The 16,018-nt window shown below is 39.7% G+C and overlaps 1 protein-coding gene across 1 annotated transcript in view; it reads left to right on the forward strand.

Annotated features, from left to right (window-relative positions):
• The first annotated feature begins 3,381 nt into the window (after positions 1-3,381).
• The window catches only part of USP13 (ubiquitin specific peptidase 13 (isopeptidase T-3)), a 40,066-nt gene continuing 27,429 nt past the window's right edge, over positions 3,382-16,018 (forward strand). Inside the window, exons 1-2 of the mRNA XM_010183270.1 lie at positions 3,382-3,480; positions 7,535-7,592. Coding sequence (XP_010181572.1) covers positions 3,382-3,480; positions 7,535-7,592 — 157 coding nt within the window. The remainder of the gene's footprint in view (positions 3,481-7,534; positions 7,593-16,018) is intronic.

Consider the following 16,018-nt stretch of genomic DNA (forward strand, 5'->3'; position numbering starts at 1 on the left):
TCAGGGAGACCATGGCAGAATGCACAGAGGAGCCAGTGACCGTCTGTCATGACTGGCGCTTTTTACTTTATATTTGATAGGATGAACAAAGTTTTCATTCTTTATATTTGGATATGGAGACTTGTGAAGACTCGAGGTGCCATTTACTCTCTTTCCTAATACCTATATTAGCAAATTTTACCATTGTTCTAGTGGAGCTAAAGCAAACACGTGTATAGCAGACATCGTGCCCAAGTCGGTAACTGCTTGCTGTGTTAGTAGATCACCACAGCAGTTGTGTTTTTATAAATTCATTATTGCCTGAGCCACCTTGGGAGCTGAAATTGCTAAACCCTAGATTTCCCTAAGGGGTCTAAATTGTTCGGGGGTTTGGTAATGGAGTACAGGTCATTAGTTCAAATCCTGATCCAGTTAGTAGTGTTTGAAAGCTATTAGTGTCTGGTGCCATAAGCATGTGTGAGGTGAGGTGGTGATCACTTTCTGTTTCCTTGTGGACTGTCTTTGTGTTTGCCACATGCCTCATCTGCCAGTGTCCCTGCTGTTTTTCAGACCTGAGAGGGAGCAACTCTATTGCATTTTATCTTTCTTTCACTGTGGATTCCCTGTCCCTTTCCTTCCGCATCTTACCTCTGCAATACATGAATTATATAAATAAGAGCTTTTTTTTAATACTTTTCTCCCTGGTGTGGACTGCGTGTCTCCCTGTCTATCAGTAAAACATCTGACATACTGTGTCCATCTTAGCAACAAAGAACAGGAAGTAATATAGTGAAGAGCAATTACTTCTCCTTCTGCTCAGAGGGTAAGAAGGAGTCTACTCTGGAGTGGCTTTCTGGGTAGTGATCAAGGCCTGAGCAAGTACAAGCTTCTGCCTCAACAATGTCTTTAGATTTTAGTAATAAGAGAAGGCAATGTTCATATGTTGCTTTATCCTTAACTTCACACTAAATGCCCACTGCATGCTGAGGCAAGAGTGAAGGGGGTCGAAGAAACCCAAACTGCTAAAATACCTGGTTTTCTCTCTCAGGACAAGCTATATTTTTCTGGTGTAAAATAACATCCTCAGTACTTCAGATATGTTGCCTTCCTCCAGCTTAAAATTTCATACGTATCTAAAGTGAATGTTGATTACAAAGATTTATATGCCACAGCCTATGTAAAATACTGTTCCTTCCAGAACTGCTTGTGTACTCAGGAGGGTTAAGTTCACGAGCACAAAGCCTGTCTTAGATCACAGTCTAGCGTTCTTTGAGCACCAAACAGCGGCCTAATCCTTTATATAGCCTTCTGCAAAGGTGACTTTTTCACATGTACCCCTGTTTTGCTGTGGACCTTTTACACTTTTGAACAGTCGGTCCACTTCTTTACAAGTTGCATGAGAGAATAGTCTGCCTGCGTTCTCCAGAAGAAATAACTGTTTTGTTAGTAACCACAACCAACTTACTCAGATTCTACATTTAGGTCATATACTGAGAGTGTCAGATTGTTGTCATAGGCTGCTTATCAGAAACGGTTCAGTGGTCTCTTGGATTCCCTCCAGCAAAAGCGAACATGGTCTCTGAGAAAACAAAACTGTAAACAAAGCTCCCAAGACCCTAGAGTGACAACACTGTATATTTTTATTTAGACTGGATACCTATAGGATCCTCTTGTTGAGGACACATACATGGCTTTCTTACAGAAGGAGATAATGCAAAAGGATTTGGTAGACATAAGAGCAGACAGTAAAGGTATAATGGGCTTTAAACTAGATAAATCTGTGCAAGAGTAGTGGAAATTAAAATAAAGGTAATAAATTTTAAATGCAATTGTATTTTATGAATATTTTGAATACTAGATTTGGAGTTTTCTTTTAACCACCTTATTACTTTTGACCACAATTGTAGATATCAGCCCTGTTCTCAACGCTGTGAGTATTTTGATTTCAAAGGAGCTGTGTTTTTTTGAAATAGGATCTCAAATAGGGGTGATGTTGATCAGAAATGAGATGGCAAAATAGTTTACTATTTACTCTGCAGAGATAATCATTGTGATATCTAGATACTGACAAAGTGACTTCATGGTATATGTTAAGTGTGAATGGTAGGTAGTCTAAACGCTTGCTTCAGATTGCATATTTGAGTCCTGGAATGCTCAATGCATTTTTTTGTCCTTTAGAGGCAGGTAAATCAAACTTGGTTTACTGTCTTGAATGTGTTTCAGGTGTGGCATTATCAGGTGGTGTTCTGTCAAAGCAATTGTTGCTGTAACAATTCTCAATACATGATTATGTGAATGTATGCACCTAATGGGACTTGTTTCTGGAGACAATGGTTTGTTTTGTTTTGTTTTAAATTTCTTTCTAAAGTGCCTCTGGATGAGTTCAGTTCATGTTGTTCTTTGGGGAATTTAACGTGAGATGTTCTGTACTATCCAATAGCACAAATGTATTCACAATAGAGGGAAGGTCACAGAGCTTCTGAATGGCTCAGTCTGTTATGCACCACCTATTCAAAATAATACGTGCTAGATAGGGCTTTAAAAATTGATCCATCACTGAAGAAACAGATGACTGAAAGGCCTCCTGGCAATCCGAATGATGTATGAGAGATCTGGGAGCAGAGTTAAAATGGAACAAGACCCTGATAACAGCCAGGATCAACACTCAGCTTTTGAGAGAGCAAAAAGTGATGGGAGTCCTGCCAGGTTATGTTACTGAAATGTCAGCATTTGTGTACCAGGAATATATCTTTATATTTCCTCTGTAGTGCCCTTGTCTCCAAGCTCTCTAGTTGCCTGAATAAAGAGAAGCCTTGGTAGATAGTGAAGAATGTTCATGAAACACTTGCCAGTTTTCTTGTTAGCCAGTTCTAAGAGCTAGGAGCTGTTTTTCTCGGACAAGATTGTGATCAATAGTAGAAGTTGTGGCTGAATCCCTGGACCATCAGCTCTGCTGCGCTTCTGATTTGGAATGTTGTTCTTGCAAGGAAGTAGCCAAAATCAGTTCTATTTCAAACAGATGTCTGTACTTCTTTATTTCTATGCTTTACAAATTTCTGCGCTTACAAATCTCTGTTGTTTTGGCACTGAGGCAGACTTTTTCAAGGCTAACTTCTAGACCTCTTATTTGAACACTCATTAATCTGTAGTTGTAAAGTAACCCATTTCAATGAGTTTCTATAGGCTGTGATATGATGTGGAAGTTTCTTAGAGTACTGATAATGTAAGCACCATGATGTGCTATGAAAGCCATGTTTTAAGTGCTTCCCTGATAACAGAAAGGGTCTGCAATTCTTTGTTTTTTTCTGCTTGCTGAGTCCTTTCTGTCCTGTTCAGTTCCTTCTGTGCTGTAACTATATGTGTCATTCCTTTTAGGATTCAGAAGGAGGTGTCTATGTGTGCATGAACACATTTCTGGGATTTGGAAGGGAACACATTGAAAGGCATTACCGGAAAACAGGACAATGTGTATATTTGCATCTGAAACGACATGTGATTGAGGTGAGACTTGTGGCTTCCTAACTAACTACCCTGGCAGTTCTTGGGTCTCTTGTGCTCCTTTAGGTAACACATTTCAGACATAGACCACATCTTGAGTGACAGAAATGAACGTGTTCAGATTTTGTGGTGGATATCAAATTCAGGTGATTGGATCCCAACCAATCCTATAGCTTCAGTTCTGAGATGAATCGAAAGTCCTTAAGAGTGAGATCTTAAAGGCAGCTTGTTGCCTGACTTCCACTGATCTTTTCCACTACACTCTTCTGCGTATCACATACATGTTGTCTGCATGTTACATGCATATCATAAATAACAAAATACTTTTCTGAAACCTGCCTTTGAAGTGTAGCATTACTGGTTGTGGCTCAGATTTGGCTGGAAGCTTCTGAGATATTATATATATGAGATTTCATCTCAGGGTGACAGGACTTCTTTTCATCCTAAGATGAAAAGTACAGTTAAATCATGAGCCTTAATCCTGACTTGGCCTAAGATCTAAAGCTTAGCTTAAATTAATGTGGGATTCTAGAGCTGCCCTCATTCAGTCTTACACCCCCCACACACAGCTGTATACACAAACTTCATGTTCACTGTTCTTCCATGTCACTGGATATCAACTGTAATTTATAACCTGTGCTTCATAACATCTGTTTGTGTGTGGTTTGTCTGGCATCCTTAAAAGGGCTGTTAATGACATCTGACCTGAATTGTATGGGAGGCATGGGGTTTGCTTATAGCTCACACTCCTGTAAGCTCTGTCTCTTTTGGCAAGTTAAAGGTCTTAAAATAGCTGCTTGGAGCAGGATAGAATACTTCACGTTTCTCATTCTACAGCAATGTTTCCCCTGGGTAATGGAGTCCCTGTGTTATGTAAAGTGCCCTGACCACTTATTTTATTTCAAGTAGAAGACTATTCATATTTTATCAGAATTATAGTGATGTGGATTGCATGTCTCTCAGGGTGAGATTGTTAATGATTTTTGTTACACTTTAGAATTGTCTTTCCTTGTAAGGGTGATAGCAACATTTTCCTTTACACCATTGACTGAGTTTATGGAGAGCCTAGTCTTGTTTTAGCAACAGTTCATGTAAGTGAATTTAACACTTCTGAAAGATAATATATAGGACTAGAGACTGGTGGGCAGCAATCTTGTATATAACTTTCTTCCAGCATATGACCTGGGAATTTTCAGTATTAGGGTCAACTGGGGTTAAAATGAGGCCTCAAAAATTCCTTTCCTGGATAAAGGTTAGGCTGAAGAACTCCGAAAAGGAGAAACAAATATACCGACTGCTGTTTGTGTACCCCTTCTGTTGAACTACTTAAGCAGTTCCTATTTTTCTCCTTTTGAATCATGATGTAGATGAGGAGCCCAACATCTATGTTTGAAGGTGGTGACACACTGGTGCACTTTGTCATGTGGTAGGAAATGGTGTTTGACTATACAGTACAGGTGAATATTGTGTCACCTAACATGACTTGCAGATAGGATTCCTTGTACCTTAGCTGTGGATTTTGTTTACCATGACTGTTCCTGTTTTACGTGCTGTCCGTGTTTCATTTTAACAATGTAAAGCATCAGGCCTTCACTAGAACGGTCTTATCAAGTGTCTGGCACATGCTGCATTGTGGTCTTGGCTTTTTAAGCCAAGTTTTTGATGGTATGGGATACAGTAAAGGCAAAGGCATTTTATGTGCTATCTTAAGATTCTTTTAGTAAGGCTGCTATTCTTGCCAGTGGTTGCCTTGGCATCATACTTGCAGAATGCACTGCATTGCTGCAGAAATCCCTGCTTGTTTCTGATCGTGTTTGGAATAAGTATCAGTTGTGTATCTTGTCACAATTTAATTAGAAAATAAGAATCAGATCTTCGGCCTATTGGCTTAAGTAGAGCTTAAGTATCTGCCAGTGTCAGATCAGCACCAGAGGCATCTGCTGAATCATCGGAAATGTGTGCAAGTGCAAGTTATGGAGCAGCCTCGGGTAAAATTCTTAGCTAAATAAAGAAAATCGATATTTCTAATTTTATTTTTCCTATCATTTCAGTCTTCAGAATTTTTAAATCAGCCACTTTCCTGTAGTACGTGACTGATGTATATAAATGGGTAGTATTCAGCCCCAGGCAGAGTTTTAGCTTGGTGCTATAGTGATACCTCAGCCCTGTTGAAAACTCTGGGCAGAGAAGCATGACATTTCCCACAGTGATGGGTTGATGGATATTATTCAGTGATGGCCCTGTTATAAAAAAACATGGCAGCGGTGCAGTTAAAGGGAACATAGAATAGGCTACACTGATGCCTTGTACAAAAAGCATCACAAATGGAATTTAATGCCACTACTGATGCATCATGAGTACTCTCATCTGCTGAGCATGTTACATCTGGTAGAAACCACAATTGTGTTGTAAATGGGGAACATTTTCAGTGAGTTCTGACAGGTGGAGAAACATGGTAAAAAACCTGTCAGGTTCCTAGTTTTTCCAGGAGTATTGAGCATCTGCAATTCCAGTTCACATCTATTCAGTAGTTTGGAAAATCAAGCTGAAATATTTAATGTCAGGCTGACATCAAAATTCAACTGGAGCTTCCTAGTATTGGAACAATTTTTTATTTTTTTTCCCCACTGTGGAAGCTGTAATCCTGTTGAGTATGTGTAATTTGTTAATAATATGTTTGTAATTGGTTTATGTTATATCTGGCTGCTGCTTTTTTGAAATAGATTCGGACTGTTGGCTACTTCCTTTCCACTTGTTAAATTCCAGTAGTATTAAGGAAAAAAATGTTCTGCTTGTTATTTTCACTTCATTGAGAATTATTTTTTGAATGCAAGAAGTTGCAAGCCCTAGGGCTTGTATATATGGGTAATAGATTCTGTTCTTAATTGCAGCCAAGGAGTGTTAGTTGGCATCTGCTCTTTCTAAGAGTGGGAAACTTTCCTATGATGTATAAGACCTCACTGATGATTCAAGCAATTTGCTTTGTCCGAAGCTTTATTTACATGGTGAAGGGAACCACCCAAAATATGTGACCCTTTCACCTACCAAGGAGCAGAGGCATACATGAACTTTCCCTAGGCTGACAGGTTCTTGGCTGGTTTCTCTCCACCTGTTGTATCCCAATGTTTAAAAAAAAAAAAAAACCAAAAAAATGTTGCCTAACAACCCCACCAGTTACACTGACATTATACACTACATAACACATCATGTTGGCATTATAGGCACAGAGGCTTATTTGATTTAATTTGATTTGATTTAATGATGCCTCTTAATAAACAGCTTAAGAAGCAAGCACATTGACTTTTACAGTTCCTCAGCTACTAGCATTTTCTTGAGTAGTTTGAGGCATTTTGAACTGGGAAAGTAGTACTTGAAACTGTCACTTGTAAGTTACTGTTCTCTGCTGTGGAGTTTAAATAAAAAAGTAAAATAAAATCCCCTGTAAACAATTTCTTGGGTGTTTTCAGATTTCCTCCATTCTCTCTAATATTAAGAAAGCACAGTGGTAACTTGGATTGATCTTAATGGAAGCAGGCATGGATCTTGACAGAAAGGGCATTTTTTCTGGGTACAAGAAGATCAGCTGAACTGATAGATCACAGCAAAGTGGTCATACTGGAATTAGTTATGAAAGCCTTTTAATGCAGATAACAGCTTTTTCTTCCCCTCTCTAATTCAGTTTTAGTTATTAGGAAATGCTGTAGGGGATCTAGTGGTGAGAGGTCTTAAGTGATGCTAGATGTCCTTGTCTTGTTGATAGAGCAGCAGTCGCCCACGGTGGCCATGAGACATGCTCTGCTTAATTGCTAATGGAGCAAATTATGAAGGATTCAGATGGTGGCTTTCTCACTGCATGGGGATTGTAAGCAATGATGACTTGAGTCCGGTTGTCAGAGGTGAATGAAGAGGATTTACACTCATGCTCAGCAAGGACTGTGATTTAATAGAAGGATCATGAACAGATAGATGTGTGTCAGAAATGGTGATGGTATGGGGTTATTGCTGCTGCTGTCTTGCTTGATGGATTTTTAATTATTTCTTTCTCTCTTTCCAGAAGGTACCAGGGGCATCTGGTGGAGCTTTACCAAAAAAGAAGAATGCTAAGCTATTTCTAGGTATTGTGAACAGCTGCTTTTACATGGTCCTTTTCTGGCCCTGTCTGCATGTGTATTTGTGTTCTCTCCACCACTGTGTCTGACTTTGGGGCTCCTTGTGGGTTTTCTTTTTATCGTGGGTTATTTTATTATTTTTTTAACTTTTAAATCTAGTTTTTAGAGTTGGTCTAGACAAAAAAGTAATTCTTAGTAATATTTAGTGCATATTCAGAGATACATGTATACATGAAACTTTAAAATTTGAACTAGGCCCTCAACTATTCTCAAACAGCCTAGGGTTTGATAGGCATTTTTTTTACTAGTTCTGTCCCTTCTCTCTCTTTGTGAAATCCACAAAGCATTCTTTTTAAAATGTTTATCTATAAATGTTTAGATTTAACAGGGCCTCAGTGTGGCACTGTTCTGCTCAGCAGCTGGTCATAGAAAGGGTTGTTATTGTTCTGAAGATGTTAAACAGGTGAATGTTCTTAAGTGATGTTGTGATCTCTCCTGTAATGAACAGTACATATATCATGAGCATCTCTTACCAATTCTTATTTCATTATGTCCACAATTATATCCCCTTGCTTCACGGAAAGCAGTTTTCTTACCATGCCCATTTCATTCGATATCCATTGATCCAGTTTACCCAGAAAACCTGAGGTCTTCATAAATGTGGATGAGGGGAACTTGATGCCATGACTATATTTTTATACCTTGCATCACTTGTGGTATTTCTTCAACTAATCTATTAGTTATTCTGTCTGTATTAATAGCAAATAGTGAATTTTTCTTCTGGTTATGAAGAGGTTAAATGTTTTCTTTACAATTGCCAGCTCTTATGGCTAAGGGGAAACAATACGATGGCCTCCCTTTGGACTTGCTTTGTTCTGTGGAATGTGTCCCTAAGAGGCCTTTGCAGATTGCAATCGATTAAATTGTTATTAATGTCTGGAGTAAGTTTTGCAAGGAGGACTTAGAAGAGAAAAAAAGGTCTTGAGATGAGTCATAAAAAAATGAAACTTGTAGGAAGACACTGTGTTGCAGATGCTGGTCTAAAAGCCATTTACTGTCAGTTTACGGTAAAAATGTTTGTCACTGAATGCTTATAAAATAATAGGTTCAGAAACAAAGCTGGCTGCAATGCAGCAATGGTCGTACAGTGTTACCAATGTGAGTGTAAACAAGAAGTACAAAAGCACAGTCAAATTTTATAGGAATAAATAGTTTATTGCATACCTTTTGAGGATCCTGTCATTGTGGTATGCCAGCACACAGTGTATGTGGTGTAGCGTCTATGATGTGCAATCCTGGAGTCCTCAAATTCCACCCTTACACGTGAGCATTTTCTTCCCACTGATCTGTTGCAGCAGTTCCAAGTCTCCTGATTGCAGCGAACTGCTGAAGGCAGTGCAGTTTCCCTGGGGGGGGAATTAGCACATGGAACTGTGACCACTTAATCCAGCATTTCTGGAACCTAATGCACTTCTGAAAATGTGTCTCATCTGGTCTGTTCTATTTCAGCCCTCTTTGCAGCCCCACTGTCTGCGAGTAAAATGGCATCAGCTCTGCTCTTATCCTTGAGATAGTACTTCCATGCATCCAGATGCTTTGTATCCACTTTGGCTCAGCAGATTTTATTATTTTTTGGCCATGCTTAAAGGAAAGAAAAGAGAATTATTCCTGTCCTTGCTTATAGCTGAGGAAATGAAAGCACAGAGAGGTCAGCCTGATTTGATCATTTTGCACGTGACAGCAGCAGAGGTGGTTAGCAAAATTTGACATTTTATCTCTTAATCCAACATCTTCCTCAGTGGTTTGGAGCTGCTGAACTTCTCATCTTAACAGGTCATTTCAGTTGTGTCTTTCTCATTGTGACCTTGGGCACCTAAGGTAGAGATTTGTACCAAACTGGCTATTATCAGCCTGTATATCTACCTGTCGTTTAGAGCTTACCCTGTTACACAGGAATAGACAATGATGAATGTGTAACTAACATCACCATGTTTCTAGGTGTCTTTGAATAATTTCCTGAAGGCCCAGAGATTTAAGCTTTGTGTACAAAGTCAACCCAGTTTGGGCATTTGTTACATTGCTTCTTGTAATCCTCTTTTATGTAAAGCTATTAAAGATACTAAACCCTTTTCAGTCTCCTTAGTATTAGCAAAACGTCTTTTGGATGCTCACTGATTACTTTCTAGCCTTGCTACGGTCCAGTAAATGCAATAGAAATGCAGACTGGTTGGGTCAGTCAACTGGAAGCTTTATCTTTCTCTAGATGTTAAAAGATCCATAGCAAAGTTTGTGTATGTGTGCATTAGGTTTTGGGCTTGTTTTTCCCTTTTTTGGAGAAGGCTGGAGGGTGTTGACTGTGAGTGTTCTATGTAATCAGGAAGCATAATAACATTGTGCATTGAAATGTATGAACTGCCTTTAATCTAGCTTGTTTAGGTGTTGCTAGGCAGTGTGGATATGGTAACTTAAGGTCAGAAGGGGGATTTGGGGTGATATTTAAAGCAGAATGACTGCATCACAGTGCATGGAATAGTATCCTCACTTCATTGTTATCTAGGCTAGCAAGTTTGAAGATGTTTTGTGCTTGTCAGTATGTGTGGCTATCACACAAAGGAGTTTTGGATCCAGTCTTTAAAATGGAAATAAATTAATTGATGGGTCAAGATGACTTCACAAGGCTCTCAGATAAGAAACAGCTGCACTGATGTCTTTGGCATGCAGCCTCTTGTTTAAATCAGCAACAGTATGATAAATGTGATACCAGTAAAAAAACCCACATGACGGGACCAGGAAAAGTATCACCACTAACTTTAGTTTTCATATTAGCCCACCTGGAAGAATAAGAATGAATCATAATCAATAGAAAGTTGTATAAAAATGACAGAACAGAAAAGAACTATTGTGGATTTTCTGAAGTGAGGTAATGGTTCTGGGACTGCCAGAATACTCTGGCACTATGTGTACTAGTCCTCCTACGTATTTAGTGACTGTGTGAATAAGAGCAATTCGATTAACAGGATGTACTGTGATCTTCCTTACAAGATCCTGGTGAAAAGGAGTAGTAGAGTAAGAGGAAAGATCGTTGGATTGAAGGGATTGGAGGCCCAGTTCTTACAGTAGAAAGTTACCAGCAGAGTCCCCTGGACCTGTTAGTCCCAAGAGTTATCAGCAGAGTCTTTGTAATGTTCTAATTATGAAGAATTAATGTGATTGTAAATGGTCTGGGAAGAGAAAATGAGGAAATAGAGTTTGCTGGTTGATTTAAAATTATCTAAATTTTAAGAGTGATTTTATTGTGTTACCAAGTAACTAAACAATAGATAAAGTAAATGTTGAACAATGAAAAGACAAGAGAAGTGCTTTAACTGTGTCTGCACAGTGGTGTGGTCTAAATTAGCTGTTACTGTTCAGAAGGGTAGTTCTGACAGGTGATGTGAATGGCTCTCCGAAAATGCGAGCTTAGTTGTCAGCAGCAGTGAAAGAATCAACTGGAACATCAGGAGTAGAGAGACATTTTATAGTTTGTTCCCTATTATTTTACTTTAGAAATAAGTAGTGAAGCTGTCTTTTTGAATAGAGAAGCCACAGCTGTATGCAGTATCTCCTCCTGTTTCTCTAAAACCAATCAACCAGACAAACAAACACACACCCACGCCTCCCCACAGCAAACAAAAAACCCCACGTAGATATCTGGAAGCTAGGAGGTATATGCTGAGGAAGCATTTGCTGCAATTTTGCCTTGTTCTGATACCCTCGTTCTGGGTATCTGTTGGTCCATGCCAGAGCCTGGACTCCAGGCTAACAGAGCTGGCAGAATGGCTGTCATAAAACTTGTCCATAGGCAGATGTCCTCTTCCAGATCAGTTACCATAGCAGCATCTGGCAGTGCAGCAAATTGAGTGAGCTCTGTTTTGAGCAAATTCAGGGCTAACTTAGACCATTAATTAGAAGTGCTTTGTACTCAAATGAACAGCTCTGTCAGCAGATCTGTGAGGATGATAATTGCTGGTAAGAGTAGTGTCAGTGAGGAGCATCGATGACACAGCTGGTCTCGGAGAAAGCCTCGGAAAGGAAGACTTCCACTTAGAGAGGCTGGGAGAACGTGCAAACTTGTTGAGCTTTTCCTGGATGGCACCTGCCTGCCTACAGCAGTGAGTGCCCTTGTGGCTACCGTTTCCAAGTGTAAAGACCATTCATAAGAATGGCTGTACTGGATTTGACCACAGCTCCTCTTAGCTCTCCTAGGTCTCATAGCAGCCAGTAGCAAAACCCTGTTTTCAGTAGTGATATTTTTGTTTGGTAAGCTTCTGAAGAGGACTTTAACCACAAATGGTTTTGAGTGGTTTAAGCTTATATTTCTGTAAGCACGCATGTGTAGAGTATATATTTATGAATGGTAAAGTTGTGATTTAGGAGAATTTGAGTGTTTCCTGACAATATTGTTAAATTTTAGCCCAGTAAAGTTGTGCATGCTTCCCAGCAGTAGCAGTGGCACTGATTAGACAGTGAGTGAACTTGTTGCTTCTGGCTTTGCCATCCAAGCTTGAGCTGGTTATAGAATGGTGAGCAGATACTTTACATTAATAGAGTCTTAATGGTTTGCTGGTTTGTGTATAGCTGTAAAAATTAGACTAGATTAACAAAGGCTAATGCTGCTAGCAAAATAGTTAAGAATGTGAATTTTTATGGTTTAGCTTTGCTTGTTTACCACATGACTGTGGCAGAAATCCAAAGAGTAAAGTCTTTATCTAGCAATAAGAACAACATAATTGCTTTGGAGCAAGCAATTTGAATGTTATTTTACAAGTAGTGAATGATGCAAATGATACTAGTAGAAAGTTTTGCTTTCCGTTTTGTCACAAAGGAGAATGTTATGACTGTAAAGTGAATCTGTCTTTTAATTTGTTCTTTTTTATAGTTCATCTGATGAGGTCAGTGTTTCAGATGTGCCTGAAAACAAAGGAACTGAATAGCTTATAGTTTACAAAGTGCTGCTGCTGCAATTCACTTTTACTTAGAGGCTTCAGGAGGAAGCAGTTTGATTTAAAGACTCAATCCTCCACTTCCAAGTCAATACAAAATTGTCCATTGCTTTCAGTGAGAGCAGGATCAAGCCTAGATTCCCAAGATGTCTTTCTAGGGTTTCAAAATCAGTTGTGGGCTCACTAGTCAACATCCTTATTCAATTTTCCTGTTTGTATTCCCTTTCATATGCACACAGACGCATCCATATGCACGAGAAATCCTGCTTGGGGGTCCTGCCCGGAGTCTCCTTATGCCACTATTATTAGTGCAGTCAGTTGGTAACTCATCTAAATCTGATCTGAGCACGTCCACTTCTTTTCTTCCCCTCTGGTGGGTTGGTTTACAGTACTCTTCCACTTCCAGCTGCTGTTTTCAGTCTGTTCAGCAGCAGTGCATTTCTCACAGGCGCTAAAGCGATGCCTGTGAGCTGGAGTAAATTTACTCTACTGACTGCTTGCCCAAAATAAGAATGTCAGTCAAGCCTCTGTTTTAACATGTGTTATTTTGCTTTGCTTGTTGTCCTGGCCTCCCAACACAACACTTATGACCTATGGTCACTTTGTTTTAGTGACCACGGTGTTTCATTGGAGCTCTGAGAGGGCACCATGAAGCTGTTATTCCACTAGAAGGGGAACACTGTCATGTGGGTGTGCACCACCAAGCTGTCAGCTCTTTAAAAACAATACAAACTGGTTGGTTTTCTTGTGGCTTAGTCTTAGAACTGAGTAAACCTTCCCCCCCCCCCGCCCCGAGATTCTTCTACTTGCAGTGCATGTTGGAAGAAAATAAGAAAATCCTTGTCTGAGAAACAGCTTTGTCTAAAGTATAGTTTTTGAAAATTCATTTTTTTCAGAGCCTTTAGTATAACAGTAATTTTTAATCAAATATGCTCCATTTGCAAGTAGGTTTCCCTCTGCTCCTCTTTCTTACAGTTACTCTTGTTCTCTCTCAAATTCTGGACTAGTTTTAAATTCCAAGTTTAAAACTGCCTGCAGACTGCACGTGATGCCCAGTGGCTATGGGGCCAACCTCTGCACTCATTTAGTGTGGGCTCCATTGCCCTCTAAATAGTAGTCTGTTTTTATTACATCTGTGCTCATGCTTTCTTAGCAGTGTTGGCCCTTGCACAGGCACAGAAAATATAATGCAGATAGAACTTACTGAACTTAGCAACATACAAGCCAAGATTTAAAAATATGAGTAGTGATTGAAGATTTTCAACTGGACATCGTTAAAGGGCATGACAGTCAACAAAAGGGATTAGTTTATATGGTCATCTGCTGTATCCAGAGATTTCAGTCAGTGACCTGAGAAGTCCTTTCCACTCTGATGTACTGGATCTGAACCCTGAGAAACTGTCTTCAGAGTAATAATTGCCAAAAAGTGCTGACAGTCCTTTCAAATCCTGTTCAGAGGGAGTGTGTGGAGTAGAAGCGTACCAGCTTACGTCATCATCTTCAAAAGTGGAATTGCCAGTTAAATCCTCTTCCCCCCCACCCCCAGTACTGTTACGAAGCTGTGTGTATCTTTCTTTAAAATAAGAAGTGTGATGCTGCCATATCGGTGTGTCAGATGTCCAGAATGCCATGCTGACAGAACATTGTTTTCTGCTTTTCTGGTAATGTGAATGGTATGAAGCCTGGGAAGGTAAAAAAAACCTTTTCTTCCCTACCCATTGCACATAGAAAGCTGCTGAAGTCCTTAGATGGCAGTGGATAATTGCCTGATAGGATACTCAGTCTTTCATCCCTGCATCACTAGTTCAAATGCAGGTCAGGTTGGTAGCAGTAAACTTGCAACTGTCTGGCTGTTGTCTGGCTTGTGAGATGAGCTGAAGTGTGTGTCTGAATTTTGAACTCGGGCAACCGTATCATTGCTGTTTCTGTATAGTAGATTGTAAATACTATAAACTTAATGTCAGTATCATAAGGAAATGAAAATACCAGCAGGTCTTACACGTCTAGATAACAGTGGCTGATGTGAACTGTCCTCAGGTTCCCTCTGGTGGCCGAGCGAAGTGTGTGACTGCAGGCCTTGGGAGAGGTGTTTGCGGCCTTTAAACCTGTATGGACAGACACTGAGTTTTTATCCTCTCTGAGGAACCTCTGTCATATTAGGAGATGGTCAGTACTTTTAGTTTTGCTTTGCTGGCCACCATCAAATTTCTGGGCACTACGTGAAAATTCTCAGTTATGTGTTGCCACATGTATCATCAGCTTGGATACACTCAGTTTCTTTGCTTTACAGAGCAAAAGAGTTTACTGTTGCAGTCTGCATCTGTTGAGATTCACTCCTTTATTAAAACACAACATGGGATTGTAATGCAAGCTGGGAAAGAAGCCCGCAGTAAAGTGAGGTCGCTGGTTAACTCTGTCTTGCTGCACTAAGGGGAAGGGATCATTACGAAAATAGTGTGAATCAGGGAATTAGTAATGAATTACCATTTTCTTTATAAATGTCATTCTTTCCATGTAAGAAAAAGTTCTTGCTTTTCTGTCTATATACAACTGATGTTCTCATCAGTCTTCTGTTGGTTGCTGCTAAGAAAGAGGTCCTGCTGCTGGAAGTCAGTGCCAGTGGGTGTTGTCACCCCTCAGGACTGGCTGGTGCAGCAGGTGAGCCAATAATTGAATGGGAACTGGATTATATTCCTGTCAAGAGGTGGTCTTTCCAGGTCAAGTTAAAATATCTTTTGATACTTGTTTAATCACTTAGGATGTTCAGTCTGTTACTGCCCACTGGGTAAATAGAAAGCTTAGTTTTTCTGAATCTGGACTCTGTCATCATCACCTCTGTCCCAGATACGCATTTGAGATTTCAGGCATTCCCAGGGTGCAGTGGTTGCTGTCGGTGCTTGTTTAGTATTGTGACTCATTAAGCATGTGCATGTACTTGGAGTGAAAGTATGAGCCAGCTTTAGCTACTGCTAATGCATTATCTTTCTTAGTTGAACCTTATTCTGTCAGTGACTGTCCGGTATATCAGAATACAGTAGATCCAGGATCTCCAGATGGGAGAAGGGACCAGAAGATCCCATCGTCGCCCAGACTATTCTTGCAAATGAATCTTGTGAAAAGTCTGACACAACATGCACATGTTTGGTCTTAACTTTTTAAGTTGTCCTGGAAAGAACTGAGCAAGATTTTAGCTCAGTCTTGTTACTGTGGGATAATTATGTTTTTGATGAAGCTAGAGATAAAGTAGCCATTTAGAGATAACTAGCCATTTAGTTGCTTATATACCCTCCTGGCATATCTCTGGGTCCACTTATTTCTGGACAAGCATTTTAGCTGTTGTTGCATGTTTGAGGCTCATATTTAAGCAAAAAAAGTCACACTTGAGTAAGAGTTTACACAAACACTGTGGAAGGCTTGGTCTTCAAAGGAAAGCTTTATTAGTTAGTAAGT

This window comes from Mesitornis unicolor, unplaced genomic scaffold (assembly GCF_000695765.1).
Source record: "Mesitornis unicolor isolate BGI_N332 unplaced genomic scaffold, ASM69576v1 scaffold18014, whole genome shotgun sequence".
NCBI classification, from domain to species: Eukaryota; Metazoa; Chordata; class Aves; order Mesitornithiformes; family Mesitornithidae; genus Mesitornis; species Mesitornis unicolor.